The sequence below is a fragment of the Pinus tabuliformis genome, chromosome 9 (assembly GCF_031772625.1).
Source record: "Pinus tabuliformis cultivar Carrire ecotype Pingquan chromosome 9, CPIR1, whole genome shotgun sequence".
Lineage (NCBI taxonomy): Eukaryota > Viridiplantae > Streptophyta > Pinopsida > Pinales > Pinaceae > Pinus > Pinus tabuliformis.
Window position 1 is genome coordinate 1,918,136,441 of NC_142307.1, and position 24,584 is coordinate 1,918,161,024.

At 39.6% G+C, this 24,584-nt stretch overlaps 1 protein-coding gene across 10 annotated transcripts; it reads left to right on the top strand.

The window, feature by feature from the left end:
• The first annotated feature begins 275 nt into the window (after positions 1-275).
• LOC149156600 (uncharacterized) lies at positions 276-21,181 on the top strand. Of its 10 annotated transcripts, none has more exons than XR_016262291.1 (5): positions 276-951; positions 1,473-1,890; positions 2,004-3,447; positions 9,327-12,398; positions 12,480-13,825. XR_016262291.1 is itself a non-coding variant. In XM_089438328.1 (4 exons), the coding sequence occupies exons 3-4, from the start codon at positions 2,142-2,144 to the stop codon at positions 6,940-6,942; spliced, it is 681 nt and encodes a 226-aa protein (XP_089294454.1). In that variant the 5' UTR covers positions 277-951; positions 1,473-1,890; positions 2,004-2,141; the 3' UTR covers positions 6,943-8,187. The 10 variants fall into 10 exon arrangements, 4 of the variants coding, with proteins under 4 accessions (XP_089294454.1, XP_089294456.1, XP_089294457.1 ...); XR_016262293.1 differs by having other exon boundaries at positions 286-951; positions 2,004-2,170; positions 12,343-12,398; XM_089438328.1 differs by lacking the exons at positions 9,327-12,398; positions 12,480-13,825 and adding an exon at positions 6,291-8,187 and having other exon boundaries at positions 277-951; positions 2,004-2,170.
• Positions 21,182-24,584: the final 3,403 nt, after the last annotated feature.

A 24,584-nucleotide genomic window follows, 5' to 3' on the forward strand; every position in this document is an offset into this window, starting at 1 on the left:
GTGACTCTTTTCACTAAGCTCCATCATCTTGTTGCAATCTCAATAGACTCCAATTTATATTAATAATAAATATAATTTATATTATAAATTTGATTCAACCCAAATAGTTAAAATAAAAATATTATTTTATTCCTAAAATTCAAATTCAACCGATGACGTATTCACTTTTAATAATTTTTATACACCAAACATCACAATGTTACTTCAACCTTGAAAAATGAAAGTTAAAGGAAATTGTATTTCCGAAGAGGATAAAACTACAAATTGCATATTTTACTCTAGCGCAAATTCCTATGTATAATGGAGTCCAGCCTAAAACGTTGCAAGGTCCTCGCTGGAATTGGAGTTTGGGCAAACGGGTATTGATTCGGAACTTGTGTTTTCCGTAATTTGCGCATTTTACGTCTAATTAATTTGACAGGAAGTTCAATATAAACCCTACAACTTTTATTCTGTAGTCACATATGCGAAGAGAAGTTTTGGCAGAATCTCTGTTATCGGTGATGCCAGGTTTAGTCTGTTGCATCTGCTTTCTCGTCTTCTGAAACAGTTCGGACTTGCCAAATTTCAGCACACCCAGAACGAATTTGCTTTCCAAGGCACGGGTATTTTCTTTGTCGCTCTTCGTTGGATCTGCTGGGCTCCCTTTCAAATCTGTAATAATAGGCATTATTATTATGTTTGGGATTTTGTTTTGGGTGCTTTTGAGTGCGGGAACAAACCATCTCCTAGATCAAGAAAGGTCGCATGGTTTCTGACCTAGCCGCAGCAGCAAATGGCAAGTTGGTATCTTAAAAACTTACAATGGGTATCTCAGATTAGATTTTCTGGGTTGTGTTTTCTCAGAGCGATGCATGCAAAATGGCCGGCCCTAGAATGGAAGCACGAAACCAGAAGGTACTGCTAGCCAACATCGACAATAGGAGGGCCTTAAGAGACATTGTCAATCTGGTGGGAGCTCTGAATAGTCTTGCAATGTTATTTATTAGTTCATACATAGCAAAACAATCCCTTGAAACTAGTCTTGTCTTTATACGGTTGGGTCTCTGTTTTTGCGATTTTTTTGTTGTTCTATTTGGTGGTCTGTGCTTCAAATGTCCTGTCCTCAACTTGGGGTCTGGCTACTGTTTCAGGAGGTCTGTAGTAAGTTTGCATGTCAACGCCAACAATGGTGTCTGTCCTAGTACTCAGGTGAATTTAACAAAACATACAATGTAGCAACCTGAAATATTGTTTTCCAGAAGAACTGCTGAACAGGGTCTAGGGTTTTTAAAGAACAACCTTAATGGGAATTGAACTAACAACCACGTAAAACCTCTACCTGTTTTCTCAACCTTCCTGTCTAGTATTCTATTTTTCTGGGCATGTTTAGTTTGTTGCTTTTCTTTTGTTCCAGAATCTTATTACTTTCTCTACCTTTTGGGAGCCCAAGCAGGGGAAGTCACTCTTTTTATCTTTCATTTTGATTCCAGCAATCCCAAGCAGGGGTTCTCACGCTTTTTATCTTCTTCATTTTGACTCGAGCAATCCCAAGCAGAGGGATTTGTTGTGAGGGCTGAGGTAGTCCGAAGAAACAAACAGAGGCGTAGTCAGAAGGAAGGCTAAAAATTTCCAGCGCTTACACGGGATGATACTGCAATTTCCATCAGCGGTAACAGAGATTCAAGTGCATAAGATTGGGTATTAAAAACACCTAGCCAACTCTCAGCAAGGAAATCTAGAGCACAATCATCCACTGCAATGCTAGGTGTCGAAGCGAGGTCTGTCTTTAATCCCCCATCTTGTGCACTTGTATCTCTGTAATCACTCACTTACTGCAACTCTAGGAGGTCGAAGCGAGATCTGTTTTGTTTACAATCAGTTCAATTCCTGAATACGCACAAATCAAAGGTGCTCACTTTCCCACCCAATTACTCGGCAGCTTTAATAGCGTTAAGATAGCTTTGTGTTTATGTATTGTCTTATTGGGGTGAAGAGGATTGATAACGCAATGTGTATTTCAGGATATATGTTGGGACTTCAACACCGTTCTTCTAGGCGTTGATGATTGAAACTTCAAAACCAGTTGGCAGGTGTTGGGTATGTTGAAGATATATATGGAGACCTTGACTACCAGTTGGTAGTTGTTGAATACGGTGACGATGTATACAAGTTCTACTGGAAGATTGAGGTATGTCTCTTTGTCAACAGTTGTACTACCAGTTGGTATTTGTTGAATACGGTGAAGATGTATAGAAGTTCTGCTGGAAGATTGAGGTATGTCTCTTTGTCAGCGGTTGTAGTTTCTGTGAAAATGAATGATTGCAAACTGCGGTTTAATTTAGTTTTATTTTTCTGAATGCCGATGATTGCATACTTCAGTTTATTTTCTTTTATATTCCTGTATTTTTGAACATGCAGTCACTTGAGCCTTTCTATTATTATTATTATTATTTTTTTTTTGTTGTTGGTAATTTGCAATGAAAAATTGCCATTTCTATTCCAAAATTGAATGGAAATTACACTGTTCATATTCATAGTGCACTCACAAGAGTAAAATTTAAATTACATACATAATTTACATTTCATTTCTGTCCCTTCAAAAAGAATAATTCTCATTCTTGCCCATTTTGTCTTTCCTTACTTTTAACCTCATGCCATTCTGTCCCTTTAGAAAATATTCTCACCTATTTTCTCATTCCTCCTTTTTAACCTTGTGCCTCCCCCATGGGCCATGGGTGAATAACTGTATTGCAGAAGGTGGGACGTACATTTTGTTTCTGTCCCTTCAAAAAAGTAATTCTCATTCTTGCCCAGGTGAACCTGTTCTAGATCTGTATTGATGTAAATGGCCAAAGTATTGTTGATATCTTTAAAACCTGAAAAGTGCCAAAAATGAAGAGGCAAATTTGGGAGGTTAACCCAAACTTGCATTTTTGTTATCTCAACACATATTCTAGCATATATGTACAAACCCAGGTGAACCTGTTCTAGATCCGTCTTGATGTAAATGGCCAAAGTATTGTTGATATTTTTAAAACCTGAAAAGTGCCAAAAATGAAGAGGCAAATTTGGGAGATTAACCCAAACTTGCATTTTTGTTATAGACATAGTAGTAGGATCTAATGAGGGAAACCATGAGGTAACAAAACGACCTGCTCTGCCTCCTATAATATTTTTTTTTTTTATAGTCAACAGGATTGGAAATTCGTCAAGTAGATATAACTTGCAAAATCCTTTGTCCAGCTCGAATAACTTCATTGGTACAAACTGGAGGTAGAAGGTTAGAAACCATTGAATTTGGGTATTACTAAAGGGGATTGGTAAAATGAAAGTAAGGCTTTGACATCTGGCCCAAAGATCTCCAACTTTGGCACTGCTTCAGATTTATCCACAATATACACTCTGGATAGATGAGAACTCAGGGAAGCAGAATTAGAAGGTTTGCTTTTTATAACATCCTTGAAGGCAGTGTTCCACGGGGACTCGCCCCCCCCCCCCCCCCCCCTCCCAGGGGTCTAGTTTCCTCGCGCTCCGGGGACTTGGGGACGAGTAGGGGACATTTCACCATGCTCCCAAAATGGAGGAAACTCAGGGGGACGTGCCAGGGAAACGTTTCCCTTCCCTGAGGAGTCGTTTCCGAAAAAGGGGATGTGGGGGGGGGGGGGGACGAGGGGGGGCGAGAGGGAGCGTGGGGGGGGGGACGTGAGGGGGCGTAGGGGGACGAGGGGGGGCGAGAGGGAGCGTGGGGGGGCGTTAATGCATTAAGAACCATTTTTATTAATTAAAAGCTGAATTTAATCTTTAATAAGGGGTTAATAACTTAATTAACGTTTAGGGTTTAGGGGAAAATGGCGGGAAATGGCAGATTGGTTTCATGTTATAAAAAAGGCACGCACCCTGCACCATGAACAACACAGCCTTTGCGAGTTTGCTGAGCGTGTTTCACTGTTTGGATTTCCGTCTTTGCTGAGCGTGTTTCACTGTTTGGATTTCACGATTTATCATTCCAGAACTGAGAACTCCGCCCTCTGTCTGGTCGAGCAGCACCCATCGTTCGAGCAACACCTCCCTGAGCAGCGCTGCGTGTTGAGGAGCGGACTGCTACAGCCGCCAACTTAACGGGTTAGTAACAGATTCCAGACTAACAGTTCAATAATTTTTTGTGCCTTTGTTTGGGTTGAAGAGCGTTTCGTTTCATATGGTTTTGTCAAGAATCTCGGAGTAAGTTTTGATTGATATCTTCGACAGTCCAATAAAACTTCTATGCGGATACATATTCATAATGATAAATTTCTTCACGGTTATTTTTTCTCTTACGCCGACGCAGCACGCCCTCTCTTTCGAATCCCCTCACGTACATGAATTTTCCCTTTTAAAACTTCTCTTTTTTAAATTTTTCTCAAGTGATCGCTGGATTACACTGTACAGTGGGGAGATAACTGGAGTGGCAGGCAAAGAATAAATTATAACTTTCTGCAAACTTTTCATTGTTTCAACTGTTTCTTGGCCGTTATCACCGATCAGAAATTGGGATGGAAATTCAAATTGGTTGACGCTGAGTCTTTTTAACCGTGAAACTACTCCCAACTTACCGCTCAATCAATCAAGGGGCAATGGACATTTCCATAGTTGAAATTTTAAACAATCCTAACCTTTCTTTCTGTTTTTCCTGATGACGAGTCTTTGAAACGAAATAATCATTAGTTATTACTATTAGTTATGGCTTCTTTGATTCTTATCACGTCATTTAATATAACTATATAGCAGAAACTTAGTTCTGTGTTCTGTTATAAAGATTAAAAGGTAAACCGTAAAAGGCTTTAAGTTTTTCTAGATAATAAAACTAAAGCAGTAAAAGGGGTTGGTGGCCTCTGCAATGGCCTTCAGGCCCTAAAATGGAATAGAGGGGAAAAAATTAAAAATTGAGAGAGGGGGGTTTCAGATATACTGGACCGAATAATACTATCTTGTTTAGCTTGAACTATGGTTCAGTAAAATGATAAAATCCACCGTCTTCTGTACACACTACACCACTTCTGCGTTGTGCTAAACTAAATTAGTAAATCACAATCACAATGTCGGCCCTGGGAATGATCCAAGATCAATAAAATGAACTAAATCTTAGCAATAATAAATATCTGGCCACATGTTGTCATTTCAAACTCAGCTCTGGTAGTGATCCGTGAGTGATCCATACACAAACACAAATCTGCTTATGAGGACATTGAGGAGTCAATTCTCAGCAGCGCTGTGTTGAACTACATCCTAATAATATTCATCCACATTTGCCATTCTTTGAATCTTTTATTCTGCAGTCAGTTTTTGTCATATTTCATCAACTGTTCCTTTTTGTACGCCTGTAGCTGAGTCTGTTTAAATTAAACCTTTCTAATAAAATTAAAATACAATGGCTGCTTTAGTCTTTTGAAGCAGTGATCTGTAGGAGCCTACCCCAAAAAGATTGGACCATTATACTTTATAATATTATATGTTACTTTGAATAACTAAAGTCTAAAAGAGAATGGCAGGAAGCCTGAAAAAAAGGATCTTTCATGCAGATTATTGATATTCAGAATCTCATTGTTCAAAAAATTGGTGTTGGCAAACAATTGCTGAGGCCCTTTTTCACTTCATTTGGTCATCTTCATTTTGACAGCGACAACTTCTAGAGTCTAGACAGCAGCAGCAAAGTTTTAACTTTTGACAGTAAGGGGACACATTTTGGTTGGGATTTCCTTTAAAGGAGAGTTTTGAAAATAGTTAGTTCAGTGTTCGTTTGTATTGTATTTGAAAATGCTATCTTAGTTGCAGATTCTGTATTAGTGATTCACATTCCAATTAATGACAAATACTGATAGAAAACTATTGAATAGGCTCATAACATAGTTGTATTTCTTATCTCTGTGTTATTGTTCAGTATATAGTTAGTTCAGTGTTAAGTTTGCATTATGTTTACTCAGTTTTCTAGTGTGGAAGGATTCTAATTCCTCTTCTTTGTAGCAAAATGAAAATACTATGGGCAGCAAGAAGTGTTACACTTTCTAACAAAATCACTTGTAATCAATTCAGAAAATTTCCAGCTTAGTGAACAAGTTAGTACACTAAATTTCCAGCCACCAAATTCTATGGATTTTTGAATCTTAATGAATTATAATTTATGTAAATTAATGGCCGGAAATAATATATTATCATTATGTGAATTAAAAAAAAATCAGTGTTCAAAACTTGAAAACTTCAATGTGTGTGGCATGTGCTACACTGCTATGGCTGTAATGTTTCTAATTTTTTTATTTTATTTTTCATTTCAGGTTGCAACCTACAGGCTGCAACTTACATTTTGACTTGTCATTCAACTTGCAACTTACAAAGTTACAAGTTACAACTATGAGTCAAAGTCAAACTTCTTCTGGGAACAGTGAGAACAGTGACAGTAGCTACCACTGTAGTGAGCCACATGATGCACAAGAAGAAGTTCAAAGTGGTCACAAGGGGGCAAGACACCAGAATAGGCATGGTGTAGATTCTGGAGGCCCGCCAAGAGAGCTGGAAAAATTTGCAAAGGGGACATTTAATCCTCTAAAACCACTTCTAATCTATGCAACTAGACTGCCGAAAAAGAATCCAAAAGTTGGTGGTGGCTCACGTGATTGGGTCTGCAATATTTGTGGGCATCACTTTGTTGGCAGCTATACCAGGGTGAAGCAACACATTTTGGCTATTACAGGTAAAGGAGTGAATATGTGTCCCTCAAAGAACCTGGATTCAGCTCTGAGAGAGCAACTTTGGAGGCTAGAAAGGGCATCTACTGGAAAAGGATTGTTCTCTAGTAGACATATTGATCTAGCTACAAATATTCCTCTATCCAGTGCTTCATCAAAAAGACAAAGCTTTCCACTGGTGCATCTCGTTCTTCTGCAATGGGTGGTACTGTTACAGTGTCTGGGATGTACAACATTCTAGATTGAGATGACACAGATGATGCAATTGGAAAATTTCTTTTTGCTAATGGGATTCCCTTCCATGTTGTTCGTTCTCCCTATTACAAGGAAATGGTCCAAGCAATTGCAAAAATAGGGCCTTCATATGTACCACCTAGAGAACATAAACTACGAACAACAATTTTGGATAGACAAGTGTCCAAAATTAATGTACAGAAAGAGAGAATGAGACAAACATGGTTGAGGTTTGGTTGCTCTATTGTTATGGATGGATGGACTGACATCCGAAAGCGCCCACTAATCAACATCATAGTGACATCTTCAGAAGGTCCATTCTTTCTTAACTCTGTTGATTGTTTTGGGAAGCGCAAGGATGCATCTTTCCAATTTGAGATTCTTTGAGAAGCTATAGAGAATGTTGGGCCTGATAGTGTGGTGCAGGTTGTGACAGATGCAGCTGCAGTTTGTAGATCAGGTGGGTTATTGATTCAAAACAAGTATCAACACATTTTTTGGACTCCTTGTTGTGTGCATGCACCCAATAATGCACTGAAGGACATTGGCAAGATTCAGTGGATATCAGACTTGGTGTCAGCGGCAAGAGATGTGCAGATGTTTATCTGCAACCACCACACCTCTTTGGCTATGTACAACGCTCACACGAGGAAGGAATTCCTCAAGCCCACTGATACTAGATATGCTAGCTATTTTCTCTTATTGGAGAGGATGATAGAGGTACAAGCACCTCTACAATCCTTGGTTGTGAGTTCAGAGTGGGGAAGGTGGTCAAAATCAAAGACAGACAGTGGGAAGAAGGTCAGGCTCCAGGTGTTGGACAATGATTGGTGGGCAGATTGTTCTTATTTGGTGTCATTCTTAGGCACTATTGTGGAGGTCATTCGTTACACTGATTCAGATGCTCCTAGTCTTGGAGAAATTTATGAGACCTTTGATAGCATGTTGGGTCGTGTGAAGGTAGCCATTCAGCAGAGGTCATTCGTTACACTGATTCAGATGCTCCTAGTCTTGGAGAAATTTATGAGACCTTTGATAGCATGTTGGGTCGTGTGAAGGTAGCCATTCAGCAGAGGGAGCCCTCATTAGAGTTCTATACTTCCCAGGTTCGACTCATCATTCAGCGTAGGTGGGATCGCATGAACACACCTTTGCACATGGCAGCATATGCATTAAACCCAAAATGGTATGTTGAGAGACCTGGGAGGGTGCCTCCTATTGATGATCCAGAGGTAAAGAAAGGCTTCCTAGATGCAATTGCAAAGATGTACAGTGAGGAGGAGGGGTCAAAATTTTGAAGACAGTTTGTTCAATTTGCATCTCTTAGTGGGCCTTTCAACACACGTGGTGCTCGGGCAGATCGCGTAGATCTAGCCTAAGATGACCCGATTGGTTGGTGGAGGATGCATGGGGATGGTGCTCCAGAGCTCAAAGATCTAGCCATGTGTTTGTTGTCTCAGATTGCTAGTTCCTCTGCAGCAGAGAGGAATTGGTCCACATATAGCTTCATCCACTCTATCAAGAGGAACAAGCTTACCTCTAGAAGAGTGGAGAAGTTAGTCGCTGTGCATAGTGCCCTACGTCTTGAGCATAGGAAGACACCTGAGTATTTGAAGGGACCAACAACACGATGGGATGTTGATCCAGAGGATGATGCACAGGTAGATATGGAGGAGAGACTTGATGAGAGACAGATGGGGTTGGTTGGTGTGCCACTTAGCATGTTTGAGAATGCTAGTGATTCAGATTCAGATGGTGATATGGTTGATCCTGATTTATTCATGCAGCAGCTGGATGCAGAGACTAGTGGGGCATTACCTTGAGGCATATTTTGCATTATGCTTGTTTATCTTTTGATATGTTGATGTTCTCAGTTCTTATCATTTGTGTTATCAGTTATTCAGATTCTCACTCTATAAAATTTTGACTCTTGATGTATCAGACTTGACTTTAATCTTTTATAATTCTATAAAATTTGGACTCTTGATGTATGATGTATCAAACTTTACTTTTATAATTTTATGTTAATATTGAATATGTTCAACTTCATAGTAGGAAGTGGAACATCAATATGGTTTAAACTTTAAACTTTAATCATAATGTATGATTATAAATTAGAATTTTAAATTTATTATTTTATATGATATTATAAATTTGGATAATGTCAAATGATATTCATATCAATGATCATGCTTTGCAGCTTTTCAATTCAAACCAAATTGTCATAGTGGACTCAATTAATAAATTATATTTTATATTTATAAATTTAAAATTTTTAAGACCCTAACGCTCCCCCACGTTTACTAAAAAATGGTAGGGAGCTTTTGCATAGGCCGCTCCCGCGCCCCCTCGCCCCCTCGTCCTGGAACCTTGGTGGAACATTGCTTGAAGGTAACAGGCTTTGAAGTTGAAGACACCCTAGGGCCCACTTCTCCATGTAATGATTAATCATAGTACAAAATTGATGGTTGATTCTATGCGTAAGCCATAGTTTAACAGTTTAGATTGGTCTTCTATTTGCTTACCCTATAAAAGGCGTTGCTATTGGTCCGTAGGAATTCCTTGTAAAAGCTCCCATTTCTTTTTTAACCCATCCCCATAATCCCACTCACAAACGTATGGTATACCCAAGAAAAGACTTTACCATAACTGTAATCTGAAACCTGGCCCTTGTAATAGAAGTTTCAGCAAACACTTGTTGAACAGAAACTTCTTCAAAGTTCAAACACTTGGCATGCACCCTTTGATATGCTGGCAGCTAATTCCAGATACCTGCACTGTCCGAGAGGTTCTATATTTCAAACACAGCAATTCGAACCATTTCCCTCAAGGAACATTGACTTCTCTCATCACGTCTAGGGTCATGACTGCCAAAAGCCAAAAGTTCATTTTCACTGCAAGAGCACATAACAACATGGGTGAGAGCCTCAGCGTGATGGTCCCTCTCATCTATGGATCTGCTCAAATACAAATCGTCCAGTATCTCTAACTGAACCTGCAAAACCCTTACGCTGATAGAATCAAGAGGAAAATGAATGACGATGAAGGATAATTCTTTGGAATATGGGCTGCCCACTGGATGTATAATCAGGACCTGCCATTGAAAGATATCATCTCCCACCTGTCCGACATTGTATAATATGGAAGATCCCTTTGCCAGTGTGGAAAATTCTTCGTTATATGCTTGGCTGTTATTGCTAAAAAACACCTAGTTGTTTATACACTAGGCCACCATTACTAAAAGCCCATTACCATTTTACTGAACTAGGCCTCTTCAGGTTTTATATTTTTGATATATATTTTTTTAAATTTAATTTAATTTAATTTTATAATTAAATAGTGGTATTAGTTATTGCAACCCAAATTTTTTTAATGACATTTTTACATTTTTCCATTTTAAGTTTGAATCTATGTTTTTTGCCTTTGTTGTCTTTGTTTAACTCTCCATGCAGTGTTAGTCTCAAATAGGATTTTATGGTGCTTTCATGCGAGCCACAACAAAATTACTTATGAATGGTAGATCATATACTATATTTAACTTATCAACATGAGGTTTTGATCTCTTCAATGTCAAATCTTTCATCCCTTAATTTGGATTTGTTTTAGGCCAGACAAATATCCAGGTGTAATTTGCACAATCCAGGTGCTCCAGTGGTTTTTGAGGGTGTTGAATCCATTTATGCAATCAAAAACACATCTTAAACAGCCAAAGATCACAATTTTACCCAGAATTGTATGGCTGGATTTTGGCCAAAAGCTCTGAAACATAGAATAGTTAGACAATGTCTTTTTTGGTTGTCAGTTGTGCTAATTGCTTAAAGACCTGCAACTATGGTGGATGCCATTTTCTTGAACTCCTATAGCAATAAAAAATTGTTTTCTTTATTGCTTACACAACATTATTAAATTCAAAACGTTTTCTTTGTTCCTTACACAACATTATTAAATTCAATTCTGTATTCATATTTTGCAATTTAAGACATCCTTTTTTTATCTGACCATGTTTGTTAAAAAATTAATTTAGTACCAGAATTACCGATTCATATTTTGTTATTGCTTGTCCATGGGCTTTTTGACATTGTCCTCTTTTCTACAAGGTTGTTTCTTTGTGCTTTGACTTAATCTTTCATGTGTTCTATGGAGCTTTCATCTTCATGCATTTTCTCTCTTTGTTCTTATAAACTAAAGGTTATTTAAATCTTCTAACGTTGAATTTTGTTTCCTTGCAGATAAGCTCAAGTTTGTTATGAAAAATCTTGAATTGTCTTGGCACGCTGTATAATAAGATGGTTACTGTGATTTCTTTTTCTTATTGTCTCTCCTACAACATTCAAATATTCCTTTTTGTTTTTTCAATCACTGTCATGCACTCACCAATCTTAGCTACCTTCAGATAGCCTCAAATAGTACAGCTAGATTCTCAAACGCAAAACCCTAGTGTCATTAGCGTCATACATCAATAAGACGAGATATAACTTTATTAGCAATTGAAATGCTAGTTATGGCCAATGCTTTATTATCCTTAACTAATGTATCCTCTATCTGCTTCACTAGAAATTACTTCTGCCCCAATGACAATGCCTCATAAATCTTCTAATGTTGAATTTTGTTTCCTTGCAGATAAGCTCAAGTTTGTTATGAAAAATCTTGAATTGTCTTGGCACGCTGTATAATAAGATGGTTACTGTGATTTCTTTTTCTTATCGTCTCTCCTACAACATTCAAATATTCCTTTTTGTTTTTTCAATCACTGTCATGCACTCACCAATCTTAGCTACCTTCAGATAGCCTCAAACAGTACAGCTAGCTTCTCAAACGCAAAACCCTAGTGTCATTAGCGTCATACATCAATAAGACGAGATATAACTTCATTAGCAATTGAAATGCTAGTTATGGCCAATGCTTTATTATCCTTCACTAATGTATCCTCTATCTGCTTCACTAGAAATTACTTCTGCCCCAATGACAATGCCTCATAATTCTTTAATAATGAGAGTATTTTACATTACTTCTACCCCAATCATAATGTTCCGTGATCATCTAATAACGAGTGTTTTTCACATTTGAAATTTCTGATCACATCACTCTTTTCCAATGATATCTTTCCAGTGTTATCGGGATTGGACTGGTAATTGAATTGGTTGATCTGAAAAATTGGAACTGAAACTAGTTTGGAAATGGTAAAAATTCCAAAAACAAAATTTATTGACCTAGAAATATTTAAAATATTGAAAAATTTAATAACAATATATCTTTATGCCAAAGGCATATGTTGGGGAAAGCTTTTGTAGAATGGCAGTCAACCAAACCCCATCAGTAATTAATTTATTGGCTTTTAATTAGTGGGTGCCACCCGTGGTTTACCACACTTGCATGATAACTGTCAGTAAATTGTATCTGCTTGCAGGATTCGCCCACTGGATTACTTGTAGGATGCTTTGACGAAGCTCTGTGGTGCCCTAGGTTCGGAAAATTATTTTTGTCTACCGTCCGTTGAAACCTGCAATTTGTCATTGTCCATTTACCCAGCTTGGTTGTTTGCAGACACATCAACTGCTGGTCAAATTAATGGTGCCTTTTCAAATCTTTCATCACCACAGTAGATTGTGCTAACCCATCTGGAGGTGGAATCATCTGGTGGATGGACGGTGACACCATGTTCACTGACATGGTCTTTTAGCTCTTCTTAAGCACTACAGAAACTACAACTTCATTCTGCATGGATGCGATGAGCTCAATCACAAGAACTGGACAAATGGGTGTCCATGGAACCCAAGGGGAAATCCTGCATCTTCATGGTTACAGGGCCATTCTGGAAATTGTCTCCTGATTTGTTTCCATGCAGCATGTTTTTTTTTTTTGACTTTAACGGTTAGTTTTTTGAAGGGCGGCAAAACAGCTACCGCATGCTTTTTACAATGGAATAAATTCCTCATTTTTCTTTTCTCTCTGAGTTCTTGTTACACAGTGAGTCCATGGGCATTCTTTGTCACAGAGTCGCCTTTTGTGGAGAAGGTTCGCAGAGTCTCTGCCTAAAGGATCTGAACTTCATTAACGGATCTTTTGTCCATACAATCCTTGGTTGTTACCTGTTGCCTCTGGAAGAGTTCTGAGTTTGACTTGCTTCAACCTGGAAAATGAAATGCCGTCCTCTATCTCTGTTGCCAGAGGGACATTCCGGATCTGAGCTTTGAAATGGCGTCTTCCATCTCTGATCTTCAATCTCAACCTATCCTCCACTAAAGTTCCTGCAGTGGATGTAAATGCAGAGAGATATTGAACGCTGTATGGGCATTGATCACTAAGTTGGAGCATTCATTTTTTAAATGACAGAGAGAATTACTACAAGCAACTGACTTGCTTGTCTGCGCGGCTGATGGACTGTAAGTCTGTAAATTGATACCCTGTTTTGCGCTAATGCTAATTTCATATTTCCCTTTGTAGGAGGCGAGTCGATGGAACCGATGGAAAAGGAGTAGCCTGACACAAGATCATCTTTCTGCAGTTAATCGAAAAGCCTAGAAAGGGTTATGCTGCTACCAGTCTCAACAAGCTTAAGAGTTAAAAGACGGAAAAAGGTCCAGACTTATTGCTGCCCTTCTTGGTTTTCTTCAGAAATGTGATTGGGGAACCAGTGAAAACTCTTTTATTTCTACCTGGAGCACACCTGTACAGTGCAATCATCCAATCAAACCCACAATGCTCAAGTCAGATCCTGTTTGGAACAGAGTGTATAGGGCCAGCCAGAAACAGAGAATCCAATGCATCTAACTTTTCTTGGTTGCCTGCCCTTGGAGCTTGGTGTAACTGATTCCTGGAAGAACAGCTAAAGCCTGAAGGGTATCCGAGATAGCTGGTTCAGTAGCTGATCCCCAATACATCTTAAATAACAGATTTCCTGGTTAAGCCTATTAAGGGATGATGCAGAGGGATTCCTCAAAGTTGACTGAGAGGGTTCTTTGGCTTCTAGCTGAGCCAAGATTGGCTTCCGAATCAGCTTGAGAATTTAGCTGCCTCATTATATGGAAAAAGGAGATTTTCCGAAACTTAGCCAGCATGGGTCTAATTTTCTTGAGAATTCGGCCTAAGTGGATCTGCAACGGATTCGAGGAAGAGTTCATTGCTTGAATGATGAGCCTAGAGTCTCCGAAGACCGTCAGTGATTGAATATTCCGTTTAAGAGCCAGAGTCAGCCCCTGCCACAAAGCTAGAGCCTCAGCTCTATTGTTTGATTCGATTCCCAGACCCCAATGATACCTGAGTAAAGTAGAACCATCGGGATTCAGCAGAACTCCACCTCCACCCGCAGCTCCTGGATTGCCTTTAGAGGCCCCGTCGAAGAATAGACAATGGTCATCTAGTGCCGATCTCCACTTTAGAAATTCCTGTTCTTCCAGGCGAATTTCCCACATAGCATGGCAAGAGGCTGGAGTAGAAGGGATGGATTGATTATTCGGAACAATATCTTTCAGCCACAGCTCCTCCTCATTGTCCAGCTTTGCTTCATTCCTTAAGGCTGGCTTAGCTTCCAATGTCTCTCCCAAGATAGCTTTAATTTTGGATATAACGTTGTTTGAAGTGCAGATTTCTCCTCTGAAAATTCTGTTATTCCTTTCCAGCCATAACTTCCAGCAGATGTATTTAGGGGTCCACATCCAAGCAGTCTTAAGAAGGTTTTTTTTATTGAGGCAGAATGATGATAGCTTGGCCCACTCGTGAAGCAGGGTTGGCACATTTCTTGGTAGCTCAATCTTGTCCGCCCTTGAACTCAGAACCCCCTTCCAGACTGCCTTGGCAAAGGGGCACAGCAACAACAGGTGATCAGCTGTTTCTTCCTCTGATATACATAATGGGCATCTGGAAGGCCCTTCCATTCCCCGTTTTCTCAGGTTGTCTCCTGTGAGAATACTGTTATGAGCGAGCGTCCAGCAGAAGAAGTCTATTTTTGGGAGAGAAGGAAAGCTCCATATGAATTTCCATTGCGTTGGGTCTGGAGGAACATTCGGGACAGCAATTAAACTTTTGTATCCTTCAGCAACCGAGAAGGAACCAGTATGGGAGCCCCACCCTCTTTTGTCCTTGGCTGTTGCTGACAATGGGGATTTTCCTTGCAGTTTGTCTAAAAGTAAAGAAGCTTCAGATTGCAAATGGTGTGGTACCTCTCCAAGATTCCAGCTGTCCCATCTTCTGTCAGCATCCTCCGTCCAGTTGGATATGTCCCAAAGTGTTTCCTTATTGTTGGAATGCAGCCATAGTTTAATATTTGCCAGGTCTTTTATATGATGTAGTGGCTGGTCTCCAAGAATCTGATCTTTCCAAATTCTTATTTTTTTCCCATTACCTGGGATCCAGTAGAGGTTGGGGCTGAAGTTGTCCAGAGCCGCAATACAAAGCTTGGATATTGGGGAACCTTTGGAGTTTTTTGGAGGAAGGTCCAGACATCTCAAACGTTGACCTTGAAAGTATTTCTTCCACAGTACTTTCTTGCTCCAGCTTATTTTCCCTGCCACAATATTCCACAAAATTTTTGAGCCTAGAGCGAGATTTTGGGCAGCCAAGTCTCTCATTTGCAGACCTCCTTCTATGAATGGTCTCTTAATGGTATCCCAATTTACTAAATGAAGCCTTCTTTCATTGTTTTTCCCCCCTTCCCACAGGAATCTCCTCAGCATACCATCCATTTTACTGAGAAAGGTTTTGGGGGCAAGGAGAATGGAGTGCTGAAAAAGAGGCATGCTTGTTAAGACAGATTTTATAAGGATAATTTTCCCAGCAGTGTTCAGCCAGGAGGCTCCCCAGGCATGTATTCTGAGCTTAAGCTTGTCCAAAAGGGGCATCCAATGGGAAACTTTAGGGATGGATCTGAAAATTGGGATCCCAAGATATTTGAATGATTCCCAGTCTTGACAGATTTTCATTTCAAGTAGCCTAGCTATGTCAGCAAGATTTTTAGCTGAGCAATTCCAGCCATAGATTGTACTTTTTGAATAGTTAATCTTGCTGCCGGATGCTTCCTTATAGATGTCCAGTTCCTTTTTGAAAGAACTGGCCGAATTAATGCTCGCTCCACCTAGAAGCAGTGTGTCGTCGGCAAATTGGGCATGGTTTATTTCTTTGACATTTTGCACCATTCTAAGGCCTGGTAGAATTTGGATTTGCTGACAGAAGTCGAGCTGGAAACTAAGCACAGAGGCTTGTATAGCATAGAGAAGCGGGGACAGCGGACAGCCTTGTCTTAATCCCCTGGAGGCTGTAAAAAATTCAGTCGATCTTCCATTTACCAACGGTGCAATCCAAGGAGAGGCAATGCAGGCTTTCACCCAATTTGTGAAGTTTGTTGAGAAGCCCATTTTTGTCATAACAGCAAACAGGAAGTCATGCCTCACCCTATCAAAGGCATTAGCCAAATCGAGTTTTATTACCATTCCTTTCTCTTTTCTCTGGCCACTTGAATGAACTGCCTCTTGAACCAGCACAATATTATCCAGTATCTTTCTCCCTTTGATGAAGCCTCCTTGGTTCTCCGGTATGATGTCCGGCAAAATATTCTTGAGGCGAATGGATATTATTTTGGTAATCAGTTTATAGCTAGTATTGCACAACGAAATGGGACGAAATCTACTGAAATCTGAAGCTCCTTTTTCTTTCGGAAGCAATGCCAGGAAGGCTGAATTGGTGCTGCCTCCTATCTTTGCGCATAATTGGGACTTCCTTACCATTCTCAGAAGGTCTTTGTTGATAATTGACCAGCAAGACTGAAAGAACCTAGCAGTGAACCCATCAGGCCCTGGCGCTTTATCCGGTTCCATGCAATCCAAGGCTTTCTTGAGCTCGTCCATGCTGATCGGGGCAGTCAGCATATTATTGACAGGGTCATGCACACAGGAGGGGATTAGATTATACGGATATGCTTGAGGATCTATAGGCTGGTCATCAGGTGCTGAATAGAGATCTTTAAAAAAGGAGAATGCTGCTCTCTTGATGCCTTCAAAATCATTAACCACTGTATCTTGGAATCGGATTTCTGAAACATTTTTGAATTGCTTTCGAGCTTCGGCATGCTTGTGGAAAAAACTAGTATTTTTGTCGCCGGCCTGTAACCATAAATTTCTAGATTTTTGTCTCCAATACTCCTCTTCGTCCCTACTAGCTTTATGAAGGGCTTTTTGCAACTCAACTTCTTGGAGCAGACTTTGGGTAATAACTGAATTCTCCATTGAAGATTGGAGGGCAGCAAGGTTTTCTATAGACTCTTTTCTCTTGGCAGCAGGTGTTTTCAAAGCTTTAGCCCACTCCTTGAGCCTTCTCTTAAGAGCCCGCAACTTTTCTTCCCACACGAAGAAAGGGGATCCCTGAATTTTCCGGTTCCAGACTTCAGCAACCACCTCATTGAACCCCTCTTGCTGAATCCATAATGGACTAAATCTAAATGGAATGGGCCCAAGAAAACCATCCATGGAGAGCTCGAGACTTATGGGTTTATGATCGGAGGTGCAGTTGGGCAGAATTTTGGATGATGCCATTAGCCCGCTAGTAAGGAAGGAGGTTTGGACAAGGAATCTGTCCAAGCGAGCAGCTATATGGCTGGGGCCTAATCTTTTATTAGACCAAGTGTATTTCCCAGCTGAAGGTTTGATGTCCTCCAAATCCCAGCCGATCATGATGTCTTCTACCCATTCTCTGGCAGGGTCCCTTACAGGTGATCCACCTTTTTTCTCTTCAGCAGCTAGAGTTACGTTCAGATCCCCTGCAATAATGATATTTTCTGGATTGTGCAAAACAAGAAAGGACTGGAGCGAGTCCCAGCAAATTTTTTTCTCCGATGGTAAGACCGGAGCATACAGGTTAAATATACTTACTTGTTGACCAGAGTCTTTGTGAAGGAGCTGAGTGAAAATCCAGTGCTGGCAACTTTCTTCTTGAATCAAGTCGTATTTGGAGCTGTCCCAGAAGGAGGCGATCCCACCAGAGGCACCTCTAGCACTGACAGCTCTACCAGGGCCTTTGCGCCAGAATGTTTTGCTGGTTTGGAGGAGAAGAGTGTCCTCCATCTTTGTCTCCTGGATGAGAAAGATTTCAGGCATATGCAACCTTACAATGTCTTTCAGGGCCTCTTCTTTCAGCCTGCTACCTAATCCTCTGCAATTCCAGGAGACGTATTTCATTATTTACTGGAGTGGGGGGGAGTGGCTCCTTTTGGAGCCTTGTTATTCTTGCGCCCGGATCTGGTATTCATCATTCCCTTGAGAGTTTTCTGGGAACCTTGGAGAACATCCATGTAGGTTTTCTCCTCTCTCTGTTTCTTCTTGGATTTTCGGCCCCTGGTCGATTTGATAGGGGAGATTTGTGAGCTGTCTGATTCGGATTCTCTTTCTTCTGATTCTTCTCCTGAGTCAGAGGCAAGGCTAATGTGCTCGTCGTTGCCTGCTTTTTCCCCTTGATCTGCCTTGGCTAGTTGAGCATTTGCTTCTTCTTCGGAATCTTTCCTTTTCTTCGGCTGACCTTCAGTTTCTTCATTTTTCTCTGAGGCCTCCCCCTTTTCAGCTGTGGATGGGCCTTCATTTGAGACTGGTTTGGTCTTGTCATTGGGCTGGGGATTCCCCTTTGGTCCTGTCTGCTTCTTCTCGTTTGGCTTTGAGACTACCTTTCCCTTTTTTATTTCCTTCCATCCTTCTTCTTCCTCTTTGTCCCCTGATGGTGCTTTGGGGCAGTTTCGTTGAAAATGGCCGTGTTCATGGCAGATTCTGCATTTAAATGGAAGTTGCTCGTAGTCCAGCTTCTGGAAGTGGTGCCAATCTCCCACTGACAGCTTGATGGCTTCCGGTAGTCCAGCTTCTAGATCAACTTCCACGCATATTCTGGCGCAGGTGTATTGGCCCTTGTTATCAGCTTTGTCGATGAATCTGCCCAGTCCATTTCCTATCTTTTGCAGTGCTTGATAGCTCCAGCAGTGTATTGGCAGATTGGGGAGCCGAACCCAAACAGGGACCTCCTTTGGGACATCGACTGAGGGGTCAAAGTCGGGTGTCCATTTATTCAGAAATAGACCTTGGTTTCCCATGAAGTATGGGCCATTTCTGAACACCAGATCTCGGTCTTCCTTGGTAGTGAATTCGAAGATGAAAAAGCCCCTTCCAACCGCGTAGCTGATCACATTGTTTGGAAGCAGGGGTCTCCAGTTTCGTTGCACCCATTCATCAGTCGATTTTGTTGTTGGCCACCGACCCATAAACTGCCCTACTAAACCTCTGTCAGCCAAGGCAAGGGCGATTTTGATTGTTTGGTCTTCTGGCAGAGCAATTTCTGGGATTTCTTCTAGTTTTTTGACAAACTTCGGGACTTCAGGCTGCATTCGTTTTTTTCCTCTCTGCGATAGTATGTTCCTGAAGGCTTCTGCTGGAGAAAGCGGAGGGGTGGGAGAGGGCTCCGCACCCCCTGGAGCAGCCATGGCGGCGGCAGCTGAACGCAGACCTAGCAGAGCGCATAACAGAGCGCTGGTCCTAATCGACTATGTTAATTATCGTTTCCATGTAGCATGTTAAACAGTAATACATAGTGGTTTAATTTCACGAGATGTCCTTGAATGGGCATATACTTAGAGAATGGCCTCTACAGTTTTTCACTTGACATGAAAAAGCAATGGGCATAATTTGGTTTTGATTTTGTAGCTTGTTTGATTAGAACGAACAGTGTCTGAAAGTGAAGCGTTGCTTTGAACCTTCTAAATGAAAAGTAATTCCAAGGAACCCTCTAGTGTGACCCTTGTTCTTTGGAATGTCAATGTTCTCTGCCCATATATATTTGTTCTTCAAAATGATAGAACAGCTTGTTGATAAAGTGGGATCCTTCCCATTCACTCTATTGATGGTTTGTATTCGGTATATTGAGTAATTGTCCATGGCTGTTTGAAGTCAGCGATGTCATCTACCATTTTTAGGAAGGGTAACAAAGTGGCAAAAGGTTTAAAACCTGAATGCAAATTATTGTTACAGCTTGAAGCTTGATTACATCGGCGGAGAAACACAAGCTATCAACAAGCAGTCTTCTACTGAATATGCATTTCTAAGGGCTAAAACGTAGTTTAAAGTCCTGCATCCACAGTCAATTGTCTTAGATCAGCTGGCGTTGGAATTTAGATACTATATGTCCAATATTGTTTGAAAGATCCGTAGGTACTATAATGTCATTTTATCCATTACCAAGTCACGTTACAAAGCAGAGCGTCTTTTCTGCGATGACCAACAATGACCAACTTGTTATACTAGGTATTATAATTAGGCCGATAGGCCTTCCTATGCATTAACAATCGTCAACCAATTTACCCTGCTCCGTTCGATCAGGTGAGACACTTTCAACCGTTGATTTGAAATGTGGTTTATGCTGCCGATACAAATTATTTACTCACTAAATTCTATTAACAGGTAATACACCTTCCCAAAAATATATCCTGGAATAACTCTCTCGATTTGACTGTTTTTCTGTGATGATCTGCTTTCACTGGTTTTTTAAGCAGACTTTCCTGTTTTTTGCAATGACCCGCTTTCACTTTTTTCTTTTTCTTTTTTTCGCAAAAGGCTTTCCTGTCTTTTTGAATATATGATTTCACTCGCTTTTTGCAGGCTTTTTTACCCAATTTAAAATTAGTGCGTAAGGAAGAAAGAAACATTCTAAACATATCAGTGATCTGCTGGCTCTCTAATTTTTAAGGCCTCTCTTTCTTTTCAGTTGTAAACTAGTAAGGAAAAGAGAAACGTTTTAATTAGATAGATGGATGTATGATCTGCACCAAGTAAAGCGTATTCGAATTGCATCAAGCAGGCTTAATCATATCAAGCAGCAGCAGCAACGTTGAGGAGAGGAGAGGAGCGATGGGTAATAAAACAGTAATGGTAGCAGCTTGGATTTTAATGTTAATGGTGATAGTTGAAGTTCCAGGGACCACATCTGCTGTAACAGAGGTAGTTGATGAAGTAGGATATTCAGTACGCCTGCTAAAGGCTGTTGTAGCTCCTTCTGCGCCCTCTCCAGGCCATAATGGTCATCCTCCAATACCAAAATTCTCCGATGAAATCAATGAGTGAAGGGAAATGTAAACACCAATGTCATTACATATTCCTTCCATATATCAACTGTTTTGGAGTAAGTTAGTAAGACGATAAGTTAGTAACAGTTTTTACAAATGGATGGCAGATTTCCAAGTGACGAAGGTTGATATAAGGGTTTTTTAATTAATAATAAGTAATTTGACAGAATTGTTTATTCATATGAAGAGAGTTTATGAATTGGGGCGTTTTGTAGTAATTTTCATTTCAGTATGATTGAATTTCTAGTATTTGAATACTTTTATATCGATGCCATTGATTTATATCTATGAAATTTCAATATACATGATGCCTAGATCGTGATAAAATTCTAATTGGCATATAATTTCTGCACCGTAAGCTTTACTGCATTGAAGGATTCAAACATATGTTCTCTGATGAAGTCTTTTATGATAAATTCGCGCGCAGCTTATAAATTAGTAAGCTTAATCGATAGAATAATATTATGATAATAATACAATTTTAAAATTGTATTAAAATTGATGCATAAGGATTTTCTCATGGTTAATAAATTCTCTGGTTTCATTTTCTACTGCATTTCTTTCCATGGAATTATAAAGTGTTTTAGGATCACTGTAGCAATTGAATGATGTCTTCGTATTGAAAGGATTGATTTCATGAGAGTACAATATTGTTTGGTGCAGCATAATATCAAAGTAGCTAATCGTAATACAGTTGAGCAATGGGATGGATACAGAATACCATATAATGTGACAACTTAATAGAGTTGATTAATTAATAGTGAAAAATAAATAATTTAAGATAATATTTTCCTATGTTTAATTTGAATTTAATGGTAATGTTTTGAAATGTTAAAATATTCTTGAATTTATAAATTATTTGCGTTTATATGAGAGTTAGTAATAATAATATATATTTTTTATTAACTTACTCTAAAATGAAATAAGACATTTAATGTGTTCCTTGTAATATAGATATAAACAAAATATCTAAAAAAAGTAATTGCACAGTGATCCAGTCCAACAAAACAAGGTTTTCCACAAACCAATTGAGCCTTTCAACTTTTCGGCTTATCTGCTTATATCAAACATTTGTGCAGGGTTTCAACCAATTAACATTTCATCGAGTATGTATTTACAAATCAATAATTTTGGGATCAAATCCCACAAAGCAATTCTATACCTGCTCTTCAAATTCCTTCAAGTTTTTGAAAGTAAAACCAATAAATTATCAATATAATTTTACCATAATAAAAAACAATTAGAAACCTTTTAGCCAGCGTAACATCTCTTCTAGAAAAATTCAACAATTCTATCGGCCTCTCTTTGTACCTTTTGGGACAATTGCTAGTATATTGACAAATCAAAGTATAAAGTTCTTTACTACAATGACCAACTGCCATGGTTTAAAAATTTGTAATTACTGCAATAGCTGGATCAGTTACTATAATTTATGAATAATTATAACTATATTATATATGAGATAACCAATATTGTTTGCTACTGGTCTGGCTGAAGGGAAACCAGACCAGTAGCGTAGGTTCCAGAGTTTTGAGGTTACTAAGACCTTGTCTAACTAGAGCATCTTGAAAACAATGGGTGACAACCTCTAGGCATCTGTGACTGGTGGTCACCATCCTCCTCTGAGAAAAAGGAGATGTTAGCTAATCTCCTAGCCAGAATAGTCATTTTGTGATCAATACGGTTGATTTTGTCTTCCAGCCCTGCCATTCTGATAGAATTTTCTTGTTAAGTGTTTGCTCGATCAATGAGTACTTGCCCCATGAGAATTTTGGTATGCCAGTGAACATTGACCACTTGCATGTACCAAGAAAATCAAGACTAAATGGAGGTGTCTGTATTAGGGATCTAGTCATGAGTGGCAGTATCAACATGGGGGTCTAGAATAAAGTGTCGGTCATGGCACACTTTGGTTTCCAATCAAGCAATATCTTGTTGAACCAATTCTGGAATAATTTTTTGATATCGAGTAGCGGAGTCATGAGCTTGGGCTTGAGCATGGAGATGGGAGGTGGAGGCAACATGGTGGTCCATCTAGACAGAGATGTGCCCTTCCCTACCCCCTTTGCATCTAATTGTTGATCTGTTGTGGGGCATTGTTGCATGAAAGAACAAGGTAAGGACAAAAGGATAAGGGAACAAAACATAGGAATTTGGGAAGGTGTGGGGGTATGACCAGGTGGAAGAAGAACTAAGTGAGATGGGTACAACCTAGAAGGAGCAATTGAAAAGACTAAGGTCAGTGATGTGGAGAGCCTAATAGGGGAGAATGGTTGGAGGCTTGTCCAGGGAAGGCCCCTAGATGAAGGTCTAGATAAGCCCACGAAAGAGGAAATTTGAGGTGGAGGGAAAGGCAGAAAATACAAAATAAAGAAAAGAGGACATGAGTGTAAATAATGGACTGAGAGAAGGTGCGATTTAACAAAAAAAAACGAGTGTTGGCCACAAAAAGATGGAGCATCGTTGTAATGCCCCGGAAAAAGATATGAACCCAAAATCTAATGAGCCCACAACTGAATAGACCTCTGCAAAAAGAAATAGAGATGAAACAAGGACAAATAGAGAGTATTCTTACCAATGCAGAGAGATTTCCACGAAGACGCTGAGCTTGAGTGCTATGATGGAAGTTGACGAGGAGAAGCTTGTATATATAAGCACAACAACTTTTAAAGCAATGCATAATTTGGGATGCTGATTATTGCCAATGCCAAGAAATTGAGCACCGACAAGTCAATAATTCAGAGACCAAAAGTTGTAATTATACTTGGTAGATTGGCATTGAAAAAATGATTGGAGCTTGAAATGCCAGAGGAGTTGAACTTTGCGTGAGCCTTGAGAGTGATACAATTGTCTAGTGGAAGTTTCCATGGTGGGCTTCTTGCTTGCACAATGATGTTCAATTTCAACGTGAGCCTTGAGAGGGATTTAATTGTCTAGTGGAAGTTTCCATGGTGGGCTGCTTGCTTGCACAATGATGTCGTGAATTTAGAGCCAAATTCAATTCCAATTATGGTTAAGTGTGGAGATAAGTCACTTTGATTGCCAATTGATACCTATTGTGCTCTCCTTTGCTTTCCACAAGGTTCAAATGGCATCTCCCTCGATACAAACTTCTTGCCACCACCATTAACATGACCAGAGTGCATGCATTGCGCCAGACAAAGTGGAAGCCACAACACCTTTTCAATTGCATTGTCATCATTTTTAAAGTGGAAGCCACAACCCCCTTTCAATTGCATTGTCATCATTTCGAGGCAGGGAGGAAATGCCTTCTCATGATTATTATGATTTATATAATGACATTCCACTGTTCAACCTTAATTGTGGACTTTTCTCCAATTTAATCCAAAACTACAACTTTAAATGTAAAAACGACAATAGACTCCAAGACTAATCTGTCGAAGACCTTACACGCCAAACATTAGAAACTCTCGAACCTCGTCTCAATCATTAAAAGACAAATCTTGAAATACAAAAAAATTACACAAACACAAATTTTCTAAAAGAAATTGCACAACCATGTTTATTTTAATGATCATTAAATGAGTGTTCATATATATATATAT

Excerpts from the sequence above, each read along its gene's own strand:
- LOC149156600 (XM_089438328.1), top strand. The coding sequence starts at position 2,142 with ATGTATACAAGTTCTACTGGAAGATTGAG. Across the intron at positions 2,171-6,290 it reads AGTTCTACTGGAAGATTGAG|GTTGCAACCTACAGGCTGCA; the intron begins GTATGTCTCTTT and ends TTTTCATTTCAG.